This window comes from Chionomys nivalis, chromosome 5 (genome assembly GCF_950005125.1).
Source record: "Chionomys nivalis chromosome 5, mChiNiv1.1, whole genome shotgun sequence".
In the NCBI taxonomy this organism is placed as follows: Eukaryota; Metazoa; Chordata; class Mammalia; order Rodentia; family Cricetidae; genus Chionomys; species Chionomys nivalis.
The window spans coordinates 17,599,860-17,619,517 of NC_080090.1; the positions used below are offsets into that span (position 1 = coordinate 17,599,860).

Here is a 19,658-nt window from a genome sequence, read left to right on the forward strand (position 1 = left end):
TGATTTCATTTTCTTCTTACGTTTCAACCATAACAACATACTTTAATAGATTGAATTCATTAAAAGAAAATAATTCCAGTAAACTTGTATTTAAGAGATAGGTTAAAAAAAAGAAAAGCTATACAGTGCTGTTCTTACTAAAAGACAGGATGTAGCTTTAACCTTGTGGTCCCAGTGCTAGGATCTCATGTACGCGGCACCACACTGGCTCATAAGAGAGGTTTTAAATGTGTGTGTGTTACAGTAAATGTAATGAGTTGGTTTGGTTTTGGTTTTGATACAGGATCTCACTATGTAGCCCTGTGTGTCCTGGAACTCTCTTTGTAGACCAGGCTGGCTTTGAATTCACTGAGATCCATTTTACCTCTGCCTCTGTAACCCTCTCCTCTGCTTTCTCTTCTTCCTCTCCCCCCCTTTCTTTCCTTACTCACTCACTCTCCCCGCACCACCACCCAGTCTTGCTTTGTAGCTCAGGAAGGTCTGGAATTTATGGTGATACTCCTGCTTCAGCCTCCTCAAGTGCTAAGACAACAAGTGTGAACTGCTGTCCCTGGTTTCCCAATAAGTTATTAAGGTGTCATGGAATCACCTCTGCTGTTTCATCTCGTACCCTGGAGGCTGAGGCAAGAAAATTGAGAGTTTGAAGCAACTTGGTCTATATAGCAGTGAGACTCTGTCTTAAAAATTTAAAGGAATTACTCTTCCCCCTTTTTTGAAAAACAAAAAGTATTATTATTGGTCATGAAGATGGAACATGCATTTCACACTGTGATTATGATGGGTTTTCCCCTGAAATTCATAAATATATTGTGTGTTATTCACCAGTGCTTTTTAAAATGGCTGAAAATATGCTATAATAACTGTCTGATAAAGTAAAAAAATGAACAAAATGTGTCTTCAGGTGAATGATTTTCTGAAGGAAAAATGGTGCAGATGAGTAATCAAAGTATTAAATTATTAAAAACAACTAACTGTTTTGGTTTTTACTGAATCTTAATTATGGACTTTCTTTTGTAAGTCAAGTTAAAAAAATTGCCTCACTAAAATTTTGAAGGCCACTGTGCAGGACATGTTATATCATAATTTACTTGTTACACAAAAGTGACTTCATTTTTTGGCATTAATGTATGCTTTCTTCATGTAGGAGAATATATAAAAAATTGGAGGCCAAGATATTTCCTTTTGAAGACAGATGGTTCATTCATAGGCTATAAAGAGAAACCTCAAGATGTGGACTTACCTTATCCCCTCAACAACTTTTCTGTAGCAAGTAAGTGTATAACAATTGTTAATTCGTCTTGGGTTCATTTATTTGCATGGCTTTATGTGTCATATGTGTTAATGTATCTGAAAAAACAGTACAAAAGTTTAGGTTTACATTTCATTCCAAAGAAATTATAAACTCTGTAAGAATTTTCAGCTCTTTAAGATAGAGACTTCAGTCTTATGCAGTGCAATATAGTTTTATTATTTTTATACTTAGAGTTTGAATATGAAAAATATAATTGCCCAACTATGTGTCTTATGTTTTTCATTATAAAATAAACATAAGGAACTGTAAAATCGGTCCTAATATCTCATGCTATTTACTACATTTCCTCCAGAATTCCGCCACGTTTGGTTGGTTGATTGATTATATAAATGTTTTCTATTAGAAATCATTTTCTAAAATTATTTTATATTTTTAGTTATAGTTGTATTTCTTATTAATAGCTAACAAAATGACTGTGATAATATTAACATTGATTATTTTTATACTTATTTTTATGTTATGATCAAGCTCTTAAATGGCTTATACTTACTGATCCAATAAAAGGATCTTGCTGTGCTAATTTAGAAGTAGAGCATTTTTAAGTTCAAATTTGAGTATGTAAGAACTAGGTAGAGATAAAAATTTTAACTAGACAATCTCCTTTAATTGGATTTTATCTGTTAGATGTAGTTGAAAAAATTGGAGGTAAAACTGAAGTTTATAAACATAATTAAATAACCAAAGAAAATCTTATAAAACATTTAAGTATTACAATATTAATTTTACCTTATAGGAACTTCAAACATTATTTTCAGTTTTAAAAATAAACCTAAAAGAGTATGGAATTACAAATAATTGTAGAATACTAACTTTATTATTCCAAGTTTTTTATCTAAAAGTTTTTTTTATATGCAACATGTTTTGATCATGCCCTTTACCCTCTTGGATATGTCTCCCAGATCCTCCCTGAGAACTAATTTTAAAACCCTCTGCATTCATGTCAGGAAATTTTCTTGTGGATTTTTTTTTTTATTTTTGAAATGAAAGCTCCCTGTCATTATATAAATTATACATGCACATTTTTTGTATGTGCTTGTACATGTGTGTATTAAGGAAAACAGCCTTTTCAGCATCAAGACATGTTCATTATATATTAATTGCTCTACTAAGAAAGAAATTATTTTAAATCATTTTGACAATTGGAACAGTATCATTTGAGTTTTTAAGTTGTTTTAAGATATGTATTTTCAGTCTAAAGGTATTTTGGTTGAACATTTGTTTATTAAGGTGATAGAAATTAATCTTTTAAGCAGTTTCCATGTCCTGCCTAAATAGTTTGTTTATTTTACGAGCAGTTTTATTGGTTTGTCTGAAATAATTTCTGAAAGTGCAGAAAAATCTCTATCTGCTGATCAAAATGCAGCATTTTTTGACCTTATGAAATTTCACACCCCAACAAGTTTTAAAGACATACTGTATGTCACAGTCTGCCAACATCTGCTCTCACACTTCCACTGGCAGAGGCTGAAATGAATGTGTACTGTGGAAAGAGATCCTATTTAGTGACTGACAGCTTTTCCACAGAATAAATAGCGGTTGACATCTGTAATTTTTACTTGCACAACCAAATACTTGTTGGTACTTGACTTTCACAGGTAAGGTTGTAGTTGAACCTCAAATTTTCAGGATTATTACCTTAGATCTTACTATGACTCCATCATTTAATTTTTTTAGTTTGTAAGGCTTTACGGTAACCTTAAATTATATACATAATTAAGGAAATAATACTTTAATTGAAAGGACATGAATGAAAGAAAAGGTCCTAATTTCAACTTTGGCACATGCCCCAAATGTGTTTAGAAGCAGATCATTTCTTTTTTTTGCATTTAAAAGTATTTATTTTATTTTTATTTTTATTGAAAAAATTTCCGCCTCCACCCCACCTCCCATTTCCCTCTCCCTTCCCCCATCCCTTTCCCCCTCCCTTCCACTCCTTTCCCCCTCCCTCTCCAGTCATTTTTTTAAACTCTGATCGTAACACTTCCCTCATCAGCATCCTGGACTTTGTAAGGTAGAGTTTGAGCAGGCCCATGAAGCTTAAGTAAATAAAAACTAATTCAAACAAAGGAGGAGGTATTAAAGGCAGAGAGTGACAATTTTTTTGGAGACATTGTTCAGGAAAAAACCCTGCACACCCTATTTTCTTTGGCTGATAGTTCTTTACTTGCCTTGGCCTACTTTGCAGTATTGTTCTCAAAGAGGCTGGAGAGATGGCTCAACAGTTAATAGTACTTGTTGACTATGGCTCACAGCCATCTGAAACTCTGATTCCAGGGGATCTGACACCCTCTTCTGGCCTCCATGAGCACCTTCATGCATGTGGAACACATTGGGATAAGCAGGCGAACACATATGAACATAAATAAAAATAAATTTTAAAATTTAAAAGAATTTGACTAGCTTAGTATTTCTCAGATATATTAGAAATACTATATTTTCCATTGATAGCTACAATTGGAGTCCCCTATTCTATTTATTTATTTATTTATTTATTTTTCCCCTATTCTTTTACTAATTAAAAAATGTTCCTTCATGAGCTGGCTTGGGAGATGGGTCAGTTGGTTTATCTGCTTTCTGTGCTAAAATGAGTGCCTGAGTTTGAAATGAGGGCCCAGCCACCCTCTAAAACAGGTGCAGCAGAGCATGCCTTTATTCTAAGTCTCCAGTGGCAGGGACAAGCTGCTTCATGGAGCTCATGGCTTGGTCAACCAGCCTAATCAGTGCACTCCAGGTTTAGTCGTGGATTTACCTCAAAAGTAGTCTGGCCGTCACATATATGTGCACACACAAGTGCTAATATGTACATCTATGTGGACTTAAGTACAGTTTCACAGAAACAGGCTTTTTACCCATTTGAAAAAAAAATTTAAAAAATCTTGAGAGATTTAATTTTTTTCTCCAATCTTATATTTGGTTTTCGTCCCTTCTTCATAACATTGCCCAGGCTAGGGGTATATCTCAGTAGTAGAGTACATGTTTAGCATACATAAAACCCTGGGTTTGAGCTTGGTGTTGGTTATGCACACCTTTAACCCTAGCGCCTCAGAGGCAGAGGCAGGTAGATCTCTGAATTAGAGGCCAGCCTAGTCTACAAAGTGAGTTTCAGGACAGCTAGAACTGTAACAAAGAGACACCCTCTCTTGAAAAACAAATAAATGAACAAACAAAAAGACTGCGTTTAGTTCCCTAGTATATGAAAAAAAAATTCTCAAAATCCTTCTATTCTCAGTGATTCCATTTTTTTTCTTTAAGGATTTCTTTTTATGCACATGAGTGCTCTATCTGCATGTACACTTGCATGCCAGAAGGCATCAGATCACTCTAGGCAACTGTGAGCCACCATGTGTTGATGGGAATTGAACTCAGGAAGAACAGCCAGTGCTTTTAACGACGAATCATCTCTCCATCCCCTAATTCTACTTCTTAATTGCTGTAATCTAACTTCTTCTCTTATCTATCTCATCGAAACCACTTTTGCTGATTTCTCTAGTGGTTACCTCATTTCTAACGGGGGGAGGAGAGTAAACATTTTTTCTTCCTATATTGACTTCATGGCTAAGGACTCTATAAACTCTATAAAAGAAAAGCATACACACACATTTTTTTTTCAGCATTGATTTTTGTCTAGACTTTAGAAACTAAGACTCAAAGAAGACTTGTATGTTTTTGTGTTTTGGGTCTCCCACTAAAGTTTCACTGTGTAGCCCTGATTGGCCTGGAACTTTCTATGTAGGCTAGGCTGACTTCATACTGACAGAGATCTTCTTCCCTCGGCATCTCCAGCGATGGAATTCAAGGCATGTGAATTAATGAAGAGGTAGATAATCATGGGGAAATATGACTGGGAATATGGATTATAATAATGGCAATAGGTTGGGGAGACCTGAGCAAGGCCTGTGTTGAGAACTGCATAGATGAGGACATTTCCCTAGGAATAGGAATGGTACTTGTTAGAGGAGGAGCACAGGAGACTCAGCAAGTCTTTACTAGGTTAATGACTTGTTCAGGGGAAATGGGATGGGCATGAGAACATGGAACGTAACTTTCTTGCTTTACTTTTTCCCTAAATACCAAGGTAAAAACCCCTCATTAAGCTTAAACTTAATTTTCAGTTTTAATTTGTTTTCTGGATTGGCATAGAGTCTGCATTTTATCTGCTGACCAAGATTTGAGATCGTCTTTTCCTGTGTGTTGTGTGGTTTCTCTGTGTCCTTGTGTTTTCCTTTGCATTGTGGATAATTTGTATACAGTAAAGTATATAGTATTTAAGAAACCTCTGGCTCAGGACTTGATCACATTTTTCTTGAACTTGTAGTTACAAACTGTCCATCCTATTCCCACTTTTTCATGTATTCAGACCAAGCTGCTCTCCTGAGAATTATGTTGTCACATTTCATTTAATTTCACTATTAAGTTATTGCCACCATAGATGTTTTGTAGCATTTACTTGTCTTAGACTGTTCTCAAGATGGTTCTCTATTTTTCCCGTAGTTATTCAGTGTTTCAGTTCTGCCTCTGCTGGAACAGAAACCTGGATCTGTTCCTCTTCTTTTCTTTTCCTTCATATCTTTACCATACTCTCAGTTCATATCTAGTTCTGCTGATTTTATTCTTATATTTGAATCTACATAGTAAGTATGTAGGTATTTGAACATACTAGATTCAAATATGTATGTTCAAACATAAGAATTGTAATGATTTTCCTGGAAAGAATCACTCTCTTACTCTCTGATGCAGATTCTTACTAGCTTCTCTGCCTCTAGTTTGTGCCATTCATGTTCTTCCTTCACTTGTCTGTCAAAATGATCTTTCTGAAATTACATCCTAACTACGCCATCCATCCCTCCAAGAAAACCCTGTTTTGGATCTCCATTGCCTACTGGATGACATCCAGCTCCCTTAATGTATCATACCAGGATCTCTTCAATCTGGCCTCTTCTTTCAGCTCCTGCTTCATGTCTCTCTGTCTGCAGTTCCGCTCAGCACTGCTGAGCTGCTTACAACTCCCTTGGGACTTTGCTGCTCCTCTACTCCTTCGCTTGTCTTCTGACTGGAATGGCCTTAACTTCTATTTGGCTGTGCAATTTTCTTTTGTCCTTTAATTCATATTTAAATTTCTTTGTTCATTCATTCCTTCAAAATTATTCCCTTGCCTTTCTCAAACAGGTGTGTGTGTGTGTGTGTGTGTGTGTGTGAGAGAGAGAGAGAGAGAGAGAGAGAGAGAGAGAGAGAGAGAGAGAGAGAGAGATATCTTTTTGGTTATCTTGTTCATGAATATGTCCCACCTTACTCATCAGGTGAAGTAGTTTAATCTTATCTCCTAGTGTCTATATATTATGTCTTTAATAGTTATTTTTGAAGATCTGAGAACGTATTGTGTTGATTTCTTTTTATATAAAAAAATGAAATCTTTGAAATCAGAGTTTTGTTTAATGTTATCTTAGTAGGTAATGCTTTTTAAATATTAGGATTAAAACTATATACTCTAGGCTGAAGAGATGGCTCAGTAGTTAAGAGTGTATAATATTGACTTGAGTTCAACTCACAGCCCTTGTATCAGGTGACTTATAACTGCCAGTAACTCCAGCTTCAGGGAAACCGACACCTCTGGCCTCCATAAGTACCAGCCTCACTGGCACAGAACCAGTCCCTCATATATATTTAAAAATAAAATGAACCTCTATTGTTTAAATGTTGTTCTTTTCCCTGTCTTCATACTAGAATATTAGTTAGTGTATTATGTACTTCTCACTATCATGCAGTGCCTAAAAAAGCAACTGAAGGCAGGAAGGTTTACTTTGGCTCCTAACTTTTGAGGTTGTCCTCAGTGCAGGTTCTCAGCGAGGCATGGCTTTGTGGTGAAAGCATGTACCAGGGAAAAATGCTTTACCTTACGATTAGGGAGCAAAAAAGAGAAAGGACCAGGGTCCTATAATGACCACCTTCAAGAACATGGTTCCAATAACGTAAGTTCCCAGGAGGCCCATGGTTTAAAGTTTCCACCATTTCCCAAGGGCTCCATGCTAAGCACCAAGCATCCAACATTTGTCAAGGGAGCATATATAAGATCTACTAATAGCAGGCAGTTTTCATCTTCCCTTTTCATAGATTTAGAGTAATAATAAACAGTACTTAAATTGCTAAGTACCTGTTGGCATGCAGAATGGACATTCATGAAGTTCTAAAGGATGTGAATAACAACAATTGGCTTTTATTCTAATCTGAGTGTATTAAATAAAAAATGGACTGTGAATGAGGCATCTTATAAATGCAGTGAAGGAGAGATGAAATGTATATATTTTTAAAACAGTACAATCTAAAACTTGACTTATTTCTAATAATCATAGATTGAGGTCATCTGAGATCATTGTTGAGAAAATATTCATATTGGGTTGAAAATACTGCTAAAATAAACATTGTCACAGCTACATAAAGAAAAGTAGCTTTTCTATTTAGTAGTCATGGTCCCTGATATTTTACAGCCATTATCTTTTTTACTGAATTTAAAGATTATTAAACTACAAAGTAGAAATAATTTCTTTATGGAAGACTGAGTGAGTAACTACCTAGATGTTCTTAGGTTCATCCATTTTCCCATGTTTTCTTCTTACTCTACGTGGTGTGAAGCAGGTATACCAGCAATTGTCCCCAAGAAGCACCTCTAAGAACTCTTGCCTTCTTATGTGTTTCACATGTTGGTCCATCCCGAAAAAGTCTCTTATCCAAAACTTTTCTTTAATATCTTATATAAAAAAGGAACATCTACATTTCTAGACCATTTTTAACCTATTTTTTCCTTGTTTTTAAAGTGGAAAATTATGGGTCTTAAAACCATCGAAATAATCTTTTATGCCTGAATAAACATTAAATATAGCTATCAGATATGGAGAAAAATCAGTTCTTAGTACTAATCAAGATATATGGGGAGAGAGATTTATGACTTAGCAATAACCCAGTATGTCTAGAGAGCCATAAGCTGCATATATAGATATGGATTATGAGAGTTCAGAATAATTCAGTTTTAAAGGTTTGTTGATCATTTTACTTAATGCCTACAGGATTATATAAAGTTTTATATGTAGGAATTTGATATAGAGACTGGATATCATATTAACATTGCACATATAGTAGGGGAAGAAAAAATAGGTTTAGTTGCCAAAATTAATTTTTCTTTCTTTTCAAAATTAATTTTCGTAGAAAATAAATGTTATAGACTTGTAAAAAAGTAACATGTATTATCTATAGTTATGTCAGAGTTTACTTTTGAGCTGTTAACAAGAGCTCTCGATGATAGGGTTTGGAAGAAGAAAGGTATTATTAATTACATAAGCATTTTAAGTCAGAAATTAGTACCTTGCTTGAGCATCTGGTTATATTGTGTGGTGATAGGTGTGCATCTTAAACAAACAAACAAACAAACAAACACTGTCAGTCAGTGCTTTATGTTACCAGCCAGCTCAGGTTTTTTTTTTTAATTCTCCCTGGATTGTGTTAACAGTTTCCTTATTACTTTCTTATGTTCAGATATTCTCATCTCTGCAGCACTTGGAGGCAATGCATAGGATATGTCAGGAACAACGTTGTGCAAATACCATGCCTTTTCTCAGAAAAAATCTTAAGAGTTGCTCCATTTTTTTACTTGGGAAAGCTGAATTATTACTATTTTTACTTATCTATAAAGAGTTATAAAAATAATCATATCAATGTTTATATACCTTATATCTTTTCAATATATCTATATATGCCTTAATATTCCATAATTTTTGTTGTGGTAGTGGTGGAGATCGAGTCCAGTGTCTAACACATATTTGGAAACTCTTTTGATGAGGTACACCCTCTATGAATATTTTATATGTAAATTTCCACAGTCTGTTGAGTTCAGTTCTATGAACATTTATTAGTAGTTTTCTTTGAATGACTTATTAGAGTATTTTATATACTTAATCCTTTGAAGATTAGGTGTGTTTTTATTCTTAATTGTGAGGAAACTTAGATAAATGGGAAATGAAGTCTAATAGTAGGTATATCTCACTATAAGAAATAGATACCTTTTTAAAAAGAAACCAGAAAGTAATAGTATAAATGTAGTCAAATGTCTTTTGAGGGGTGAAGTTTCTGCAGGCTGAGGAGTGCCCACACGACAAGTGTTGCGCTTGTGTAGTCAGAAGTTGCCTTTTTCTTTTCACAGTCTTTCAGTTTCTTTCTAATTTTTTTTTTAAAAAAACATTGCTTACTGTATATTGGGAAGAAATTAAAATTAAGTTGTTTGTAAATTGAATTACTATTGCATTAGAAAGGGAGAGAATGTTGTAGGTAATGGTTTTAAGGAAAGCAGGCCAGGACTGGTAAGCCACATCGTCTTACAGTCTGTGGCACCATGATGGAAGCAGACCCCGGCAGAAAAAGCCTCTACTCCTGCTCTTCTCGTTCTGCCACAGGTTTTCCAAGGTCCATCATCTCTTACCTGTTTATAATTGTTACTAAATTCTGTTTAAGTTCTTCTGACTCTTTTTCCTTGTTTCCTATTGTGTTCCTAAATTACAATTTACAAATATATATATATACTCAGATTTGAAACTGCTTATCATGTGTGTTAACATAATTTGCAATACACACACACATATGTATATATAACTTAATACGTGTATTTAGACTCTGTAGGAACAGAGCTGGTAGAATGGAAATACCAATATATGAGATTTATTTGAATGGCTTATAGGCTCTGATTCAGGTAGTTGAACAGTGACTGTCTCTTGATGGCAATTGTTTAGACCATGAGGCTGATATCTGAGCATTTCCAGTCTGGTGCTGGAGTCCCAGGGAAGTCCTGGTGTGCTGCTGGCTTTCTGTGTTGGATTCCTGAAGAAGTAGTTTCTAATAACCAGTGAAGGAATGCCTCAGCAACAAGATAGATAAACTTACTAGTGAGAGTGAAGGCAAGGAAGCAAAAGGCAAAAGCTTCCAACTTTCATGGTTTTTTATGTGGGCTGCTACTAAAAGTTGTGGGCCTTCCCACCTTTTAAATAATCCAATCAGGAAAAATCCCTCAAAAGTGTGTCTAGCTGTCTAACTGCTTGGGTTTTAGTTAATTTCAGATATAGTCAAGTTGAAAACCAAGATTAGCCATCATAATATTTACATATTTTAGGAAACTTACGTTCTAATGAATATTTAGAAAGCTTTTTTGGGAGTGTCATGTTAACATTGTACCGAGTACTCAGAGAAATAAAGAAGGAAGGAAATAAACTTTTAAAAAATGTTATTATGTGCCACACCGTTTCAGATAATGTCATCTCGTTTAAGCCTTATAGGTAAATATTGTGTCTCCTATTTTGAAAAGGTTCAGAAAAATGTGGCATGCTTATTTGATAGTTGTTGGAATTGGAAGTTCAATGCATGACAAACAAAATGTGAACTTTGAATTCTATGTTAGCTTCAGTACTCCACAGAGAACAGGACATAGTCAGTAGACCTGAAGAATTTGTAATATAGAAGCAAAAATGCTCTGTGACACTTGGGATTAGTGCTTGAAATGTTCCGTGATTAAAATATGGAGTTGGAGTAGGGTTTACAATTATAATATAAAGTTTAGGAGATTCACTAGAAATTGGACAATCAGAAAAATCTCTTTGGAGATTGTTTAGAGAAATACATTTTAAAGGACAGATTGGCTTCTAGGTAACAGTACTAATCTAATTAAAAAATCATTTCTCAGAAACTTGTCCTGAATAACTTCCCTCTTGAATTAAGTGGGTATGGAATCCTCAGGAATGAATCAGAGCTTCATGGTATGTCCTTTTCCTGTCCCTGTATAGTGTGAAAAATATGGAGGGAAAGGGTTTCTTTCTTAAGGTACAGTTGCTGTGATGAAACACCATCACCAAAGCACCTTGGGGAGGAAATGGTTTATTTCATTCACAGTTCCATATACCAGTTCATCATCAAAAGCAGTGAGGGCAGAAACTCAAGCAGAATAGGAACCTGGAGTCAGGAGCTGATGCAGAGGCCATGGAGGGATACTGCGTACTGGCTTTCTCCTCATGGTTTACTCAGCCTGCTTTGTTATAGACCCCAGGACTACCTGTCCCTTTCTAGGGATGTCACCACCCACAATGGGCTAGGCCCTCTCACATCAACCACTATTTCAGAAAATGCTCTACAAGCTTGCCTACATACCAGTCTTATGGAGGCATTTCTCACTTGGGGTTCCCTCCTCTTAGGTGACTCAAGTTAACCATCACAGCCGGGAGGTGGTGGCACTTGCCTTTAATCCCAGCACTCAGGAGGCAGAGGTTGGAGGATCTCTGTGAGTTCAAGGCTAGCCTGGTCTACAAGAGCTAGTTCCAGGACAGGCTCCAAAGCTACAGAGAAACTCTGTCTCAAAAAACAAAACAAAACAAAAAAAATTAACCACCTCAGAGGGATACCGGAAAGAAAGAAACATGCCACTTGAATTAGTTAATAGATTGCTTTACCCACTCCAGGTATTTCTTTTCTTAAAGCCAGAGTTAGGAATTCTGTTATCTTACCTGGTGTTTCATGTACAGTTTCTCTAGTATCATTGCTATTTCTTGTCTTGTTTAGTAACTTATAAAATAAATTTATTGACACAGATAAATATTGCATTTCAAGTCTCATCTTAAGGGTAATATTTTTAAACTAAAAATGCTCTTAACTATAATTTTTAGCTTGCAAAGGATAGATATCTCTTAAAATATTTCATTCATGTGGGAATGGTGTAGTAATGTGGGTAGAGAGAAGAAGGATGGTTGGGTTGAGCACTATCTAATCAAGGTGTATGTAACAAGTCACACATGGTGAACTTACTGTAGAGTTTGTTTTGCCTTGAATTGCTTATTGATAGGTCAGTATATTTCAGTTATTCGGGCCAGAATTTATTAAATGTATAGACCACGAGATACCAAGCCAACTTTGATGCAGAGTTAAGGATCCTTATATTGTTATCTTTTATTATTGCTGACCCTTGTATTTTCTTCTGTGATATCCTTTCATATTTGAATGGTAGACCAATTCTGCCTGCTGCTTTCCAAATGCAATCAGTTATGACCTGATAAAATATGTACAAGATGTTTGCTTGAGTACACATATTTTTATCTAATTTAGTCCTTGACTTTCTTTTTAGCAAATCATTTTTTGCAACTTAAAGCTTGAATTTTTAGAAAGTAGAGATTGTGTGTAGTTTAAATACAATAATTAATTGTGCCTATCATAATTAGTGCTTTAATCACATCTTAAAATTAAGTAGAAAATTTCCTATCAGTAAGGAAAGAATTGACAGTAAAAAAACCTACTATGAATTACATATTTGACTTTTTGTAAATATATTCACCATGAGAAGCATGGCTTAAACATTATTCCTTTTAAAGAAAAATTAGATAGTAAAGCTGCCTTATAGACATTAAACATGTTCTTACAGTCTCAAAGCAAGTAACTCTAATTCTTAGCTTGAGTTCAATTTGATTATATATGAAGTTAAGATTCCTCAAGTAATAAGTAGCCAATACCCACGGAAAATGTGATCTTCCAGGTCTGATATATGGTGCATCCACATAGACTCTTAGATTCTTAGAGTATATTTTGAGTATGGTGAAACTATTTAGGGTAGATCAGGGTGAATGCAGATGTAGTGGTTATTTTGTTAAACAATGATTATTTTGTAAATAAAATATTGTGGAATTTTGAGCAGATCACATAACTGACCCAAATCAGAATTTTATCATATGTATAATAAAGGAGTTGGATCATCTTGAAAGTCCTTACTTTACAAAATTGCTGATTCCAAATTCTTAAATCATTATTCAAATGAGACTACTACTAATAATACATTACTGCTAATTAAGCACTTGCCTATTATGCATTGTACACATTCATTGTTGCTTTTTTTTTATAAAAAAAAAATACCATGTCTGCAGTGTGGCAATACTTGTCTCAGTGCTAGAACTTTGAACACATCCATGGTGCTCAGGCTTTGAGCCAGCACTCATTATGGTCTCCCTCCTCACTGCAGCGTGTCCACCTGCTTAGGGCTTCAGGGTCAACGTTTTTCTAGTGGGAACTTCAGAAGGTAAGGACTTACTGTGTCTCTTCACTAATTTGTCAGTGTCATAGATCAAATCTTGTCATTCTCATCTAATATATAAAGATAAATTTCAGAGTTTTAGGTTACTTCCATTTAAGGAAAGTGGAACAATACGGAGGAATCACTAGTGCTTACAGTCTTCAACATTGCTCTTTGAATTACAACAGAAGTTATAGCATAGACTTTAAGTTTCAGAGAAAAGACCCTCTGGATATTTTGGGTAAATTATATAGTATCATTTTTGCAAATTGAATTTGAGGTTCTCATGTTTTGCCACTTCTCCAGAACTGTTAGTGCTATATCACTGCCTTACTGACCCCTCCCATGTCTTTGTTGATTTAAAAACATTTGTTATATTTCTTGTAATGTTAAATGAGGCCTAAGGCCAGAGTGGAAGGAAGGGCCTTTCAACCTCAGTATTTAGAAATGATATAGAGGAGTTGTTTTGGGTTGGAAATAATACATAATCAAGCAGATGCTAATGAAAAAATGCAATGCAGAGGAAGAGAAAAGAGATTGGGGTGCTGTTTGGAAGTTCCATAGAGGAGAGTACATTACCCCTTTATTATAACAATGTTTCTGCACTATAATAAGGCCTTTCACTGCAAGTTCAGCCTTTTTCATTCATTTGTTTTGTGCTCTGCTTCCTCTGTTGCTAATTGTCAGCACAATAGTCTTCCAACTATGAAGTCTCAGTGTCCTTTTAGACCAATTTGTCATTGTGTTTCTCTCTCACCCCCAACCCATGGACTCAGAATCTATTACCATGGTTGCATTTTTAGATTTTTTGTATGTTTTAAAATGGCATTGCTTTTGAAACATGCCAGAATAGTTCATGGTAATTGAATCATCTAACTAGCAACAGTTACTGCTTCCAAAATGCATACTGATAGTTTCTATTTCTATAGGCTATTCTTATAGGATGGCTTAAAATACACATATAATATATTTAAAGCAATATTTCAGTCATTGTTCCTTTTAAAATTCATTGTAGTTTGTATTATTTACATATTTATTGTTTAACCTGTAAAGTTTTTGTGACTTTACAAAACTGTATATGTTCCTTCTCCATCAATAACTCCTTATTCTTATAGATAATTTTACTGAATAAGGAATAAGCAAAATTGCTATAGACTAACAGAGTTGAACAAATTCTAAGATTCAAAAATAGATTAGTTGATAGACTTCCTTCCTAGAATTCACAAAGCCCAAAGTTCAGTCCTAACACCTTGTCAAATTGGATCTGATGGTGCAGGATTGTAATCTCAGCACTCATGGTAGAAAGCCAAGATGATTGAAGTTCAAGGTCATTTTCAGCTAAAAGTTATATTTGAGGCCAGCCTGGGGTACATGAGATCTTATCTTAAAGGGAAAAATGATACTAAGCAGAAAAAAATTTTGAAGCAGTAAATTGCATTTTGTTATAAATGTCATCAAAATATATACTTAAAATGGTTGAAGTTGTAGATTACTTGTTAAAGTTACAGATTTTAAAGGGTCATGGCTAGTGTATTGCAATAAATACAAAAATATTGTGCCTAATTACTTACTATTTTCTTACTTACTATTCTATTCTATGAAAATTCTCTCAGTAAAATGTTGCATGTCAATTTTGTGTTTCAGTTATTGTTTCAAAGTTACTACAGTGTATTTTTACTAGAAATTTTATGTATGCAAAGAATAGTTATTCTAGAAAATTCTCAAGAGGTGTATTTATTTCATGAGAGGCAGGATATGGTTGGTAGACAACATAAAAACATTGATGTTGAAATTGTTTACCAACAAAATGTGCTTTGGGTTAATAGAGGTTCAAGATTTAAACCCACAAATAATATCCCATGTAATACCAAAGTAGTATTTTTAAGTGGTACAGTTTGGAATGTAGGTCACAAAGTGAAAAATAACCTGCCGGAATAGAAAATAATGTTAGTAAACTGATCTTAAACTCATCATGTGTCATGTAATAAATAAAAAGGATTTATTTTATCACTCTTATGTGGAAAAAATAATGTTGTCTTAGGATAATAGATAATTGGCTTAGGCAGCAGTAACTAAAAATGTGTGTTGAAGGAGCGGCAGTGGGCCGCTTTCCGCCGCCCGGCTCCTGCATGGCTAGCTTATGCCCCGAAATAATTACACAGAGACTCTATTCTTTTAAACACTGCCTGGCCCATTAGTTCCAGCCTCTTATTTGCTAGCTCTTACATATTGATCTAACCCATTTCTAATATTCTGTGTAGCACCACGAGGTGGCTTACCAGGAAAGGTCTTAACCTGCGTCTGTCTGGAGTGGGAGAATCATGGATACTGCCTGACTCAGCTTCTTTCTCCCAGCATTCTGTTCTGTCTGCTCCGCCTATCTAAGCTACTGTCCTATCAAAAGGGCCAAGGCAGTTTCTTTATTAACCAATGAAAGTAACACAAACAAATGACCCTCCTCCATCAAATGTGGAGCAGGATGTAGGCAAGTTTGGGAATCGGTTATTTGCCATTAATAAGTAAGTGTGTTTATTATCATCAACTTAATTGCTAGTGTACAGGGTGAGATCCAACTTTGAAAAGAATCCAGAGATACTGATGTCTTTCTCCTTGGCTATTCCTTACCTGAGAAATAGTCAGGGCCATGAAGCAGGATTCTCCCAGGGAATATTCCTTATCCTGTTCTTATGTCAGAGCCAAGAAATAAAAGACCTCCAACCTTTTCTTTCCCTCACTATTTTTAGCAAGTGAAAATTATTCTTGATTTCTTCATAAGGAAAAGAAATCAGTGGAGAGAAACAAAGACCAGAAAAGGAATAGAAAGGACAGCAAGGTGGACTAGGTCTAGTCTCCTTGTTCTCAAAGACAGTTTCATAACACTGTGCTCTCTTCAGAAGAGCATGAGAGTTGGATTCTTATATTTCTGGGATACATCTTTTAACAGGTTCACACAAGCTATGCATTTTGAACAAGTTGTTTAGCTAGTCAATCCTTATAGATTTGATCTTCTATAAAATGGAGCATAATAACCAGTGTTTAGTTTTGTGTTTTGAGGTAGAAACCCTCAGGAACCACTCAGAGTTTATTCTGAGACTGTTCTCCACTGGGTACCGACTTTACCTATCTTCAGTATAATAAATGAATATCTTTTAAGGTGGAGTTGTAATTGGACATCATGTCTTTTTGTCTGAACAATAGTGGAAACATTAAACAAAAGGAAGTATATTAAATGAAAATATTATACTTATAAATTTAAAAATACGCTTGCAGTTGGCATCATTTAATTATTCAATATAAACTATGCATATGTTTATAATAAATGGAATGTGTTATGTTCCTTTTACATTGACTATCAAAATCTTTTTTGTTTAAATTTTGAGTTCTTTGAGTGGAGGAAGGTGGTTGTAATTTGTAGGCCTGGCTATTCTGGAACTTCATTTGTAGAACAAACTAGCCTCAAACTTAGAGAAATCCATCTGCCTCTGCTTCCTGAGTAATAGAATTAAGGATTTCTGCCATCATGCGCAGGCTCTGTAGAATATGTTTGAAAGGATAAAATTAGTATTTAAAAGATTAAAAGGTTGAAATAAAATCTAAACTTTTTAATATAATCTAAACAGATAATTTTTCCGAATTTCTTTTGGAGATTATATATATTGGTTTGGCATGTTACAGTCCTGTTAATTGACTTTCAAGTTTGCAGAAAAATTAGAATTTCGAACAAATTTTGTCATCTGGGTTCAGAATGGTGTAAAGTAAGCAGAGTGTTTGAAATTCAGCTTGTAGTTGGTTACTCCGCAGAAGCTTAACTAATGTAACTGCCTAATGTAAGAGTTTAACAAACAGCTGAAAGTAATCTTCAAGTTGAGAGCAGATGCTTGCTCTTGAGATGGTAAGATGGAGAATAAGAAGGAAGATGCCCAGTGCTCTGCTCTGGGCTCCACATATCTACAGAGGCAGTCATGTCCATGTTTCACATATACCATGCATACATGCAGGAATAATCTGAAAATTTAGTATTTTTGTGGCATTATAATATTCATTTTCTAGAGCTCTTGGTTGTGCTAATGATTTCCTTTTAGGCTTGGTTGATTATAATTAAGATGACTTGTCTACAGGTTAGAGTAGGATATGGAGGTCATGTATTATTAGTTAGGATGACTTTTCAAGAGATTAGAGTAGAATATGGAGATCATGCATTATTAGTTTTTCAAAACCTATTGTGGCCTGTTATGTCCATCAGTTTTACATGAAAATGGGAGACCTAACATTTGATAAATACTTATTCATAATTATTTTCTCGATGTTTTTTTCTCACTTTTAATATACAGTGCCTTTCTTTTTATCTCTTTTGACTAATTTTACTGCGAAGTTCACTTTATCAGATACCTGAATAGCTCTAACAGCTTGTTTTCAGTTTCTGTTTACTCTTTGTCTTGATCTTTTGATCCCCTTTCCAATGGGATGTATATTTTGGAAACAACAGATAGGTAGATTTAGTTTTTCAATCCAGCCTGTCAAATGGTGTCTCTTCGTTGGTGAACTGACATTACTTCATTTTAAAATTAATATTAAGAGAAGCTATTTTGGAGCTACAGTAATAAAAACAGGCTGGTATTGGCATAAAAACAGGTAAGTTGACCAGTGGAATCAAATCAAAGACCCGGATATTAGTCCACACACCTATGAACACCTGATTTTTCACAAAGTAGCTAAAATTATACAATGGAAAAAAGAAAGCATTTTCAACAAACGGTGCTGGCATAACTGGATATCAACATGTAGAAGAATGAATTAGATCCACATCTATCCCTATGCATAAAACGCAAGTCCAAATGGATTAAAGACCTAAATAGAAATTCGACCACACTGAACCTGATAGAAGAAAAAGTGGAATGTAGCCTTCAATGCATTTGCACAGGAGACCACTTCCTAAATATAATACCAGTAGCACAGACACTGAGAGGAACAAAAATAAATGGGACTCTCTGAAACAGAGAGGTTTCAGAAAGCAAAGGACACAGTCAATAAGACAAAAAGGAACCTTACTAAATGGGAAAAGATCTTCACTAACCACACACCACACAGAGGACTGATCTCCAAAATATATAAAGAACTCGAGAAACTAGACATCAATATACCAAATACTCCAATTAAAAAATGGGGTACAGATCTAAACAGAATTCTCAACAGAAGAATCCCAATTGGCCAAAAGACACTTAAGGAAATGTTCAACATTCTTAGCCATCGGAGAAAGGCAAATAAGAACGACTCTGAGATACCATCTTACACCAGTCAGAATGGCTAAGATCAAAAACTCAAAGATAGCTTATGCTGGAAAGGATGCAGAGTAAGGGGAACACTCCTCCATTGCTGGTGGGAATACAAACTTGTATAGCAACTTTGGAAATCAGTATGGTGGTTTCTCAGAAAATGGGAATCAACCTACCTAAAAGCCTCTCAACTTTATCAACTGATAAAGAAAATGTGGTACATTTACACTGTAGAGTACTACTTGGCGCTAAAACACAATGACATTTTGAAATTTGCATGCAAATGGATAGAACTAGAAAAAAAAACTATTCTGAATGAGGTAACCCAGACTCAGAAATATGAGCAAGGTATATACTCATTCATAAGTGGACTAGTTGTACAGCAAAGGAGAACGAGCCTATAGTCCACGACCCCAGAGAAGCTAAGTAACAAGGAGAACCTTAAGAGAAGCATATATAGATTTCCCTGGGAAGGGGAAATAGACAGGACCTGAGAAAATTGGGAGTGTTGTGGTGGGAACAGAGGGATGGTGAAATGGGAGGAAGGGGGTGAGAAAGGGATGGGGAATGAGAACTAGAGGGAATGGGATGATGGAGATGGGGGAAAGAAGAGACAGAGCAAGGAAAGAGATAATCTTGACTGAGGGAGCAACTGTGGGTTAGTAAGAAACCTGGCACTAGAGAAATTTCCAGGAATCCACAAAGATGACCCCAACCAGCTAAAACACTAAGCAATAGTGGAAAGGGTACCTGAACTGGCCTTGCCCTGTAGTCATATTGATGACTATCTTAAATATCGTAGAACTTTCATCTAGCAACTGATGGAAGCAGAGGCAGAGAGCCACAGTGGAGCACTGGGCTGAACTCCCAAAGTCCTGTCGAAGAGTGGGAGGAGTGAGAATATGAACAAAGAGATCAACACCATGATTAGGGTACCCACTGTAACAATTAACCTGAGCTAATGGGAACTCACCAACTCTGGGCGGACAGGGAA

At 35.3% G+C, this 19,658-nt stretch overlaps 1 protein-coding gene across 3 annotated transcripts in view; it reads left to right on the forward strand.

The window, feature by feature from the left end:
* Akt3 (AKT serine/threonine kinase 3) overlaps window positions 1–19,658 on the forward strand; it is a 244,109-nt gene that overhangs the window by 115,279 nt on the left and 109,172 nt on the right. For all 3 annotated transcript variants that reach the window (XM_057770332.1, XM_057770331.1, XM_057770333.1), the window contains one exon: window positions 1,145–1,270. In XM_057770332.1, coding sequence (XP_057626315.1) covers window positions 1,145–1,270 — 126 coding nt within the window. The remainder of the gene's footprint in view (window positions 1–1,144; window positions 1,271–19,658) is intronic.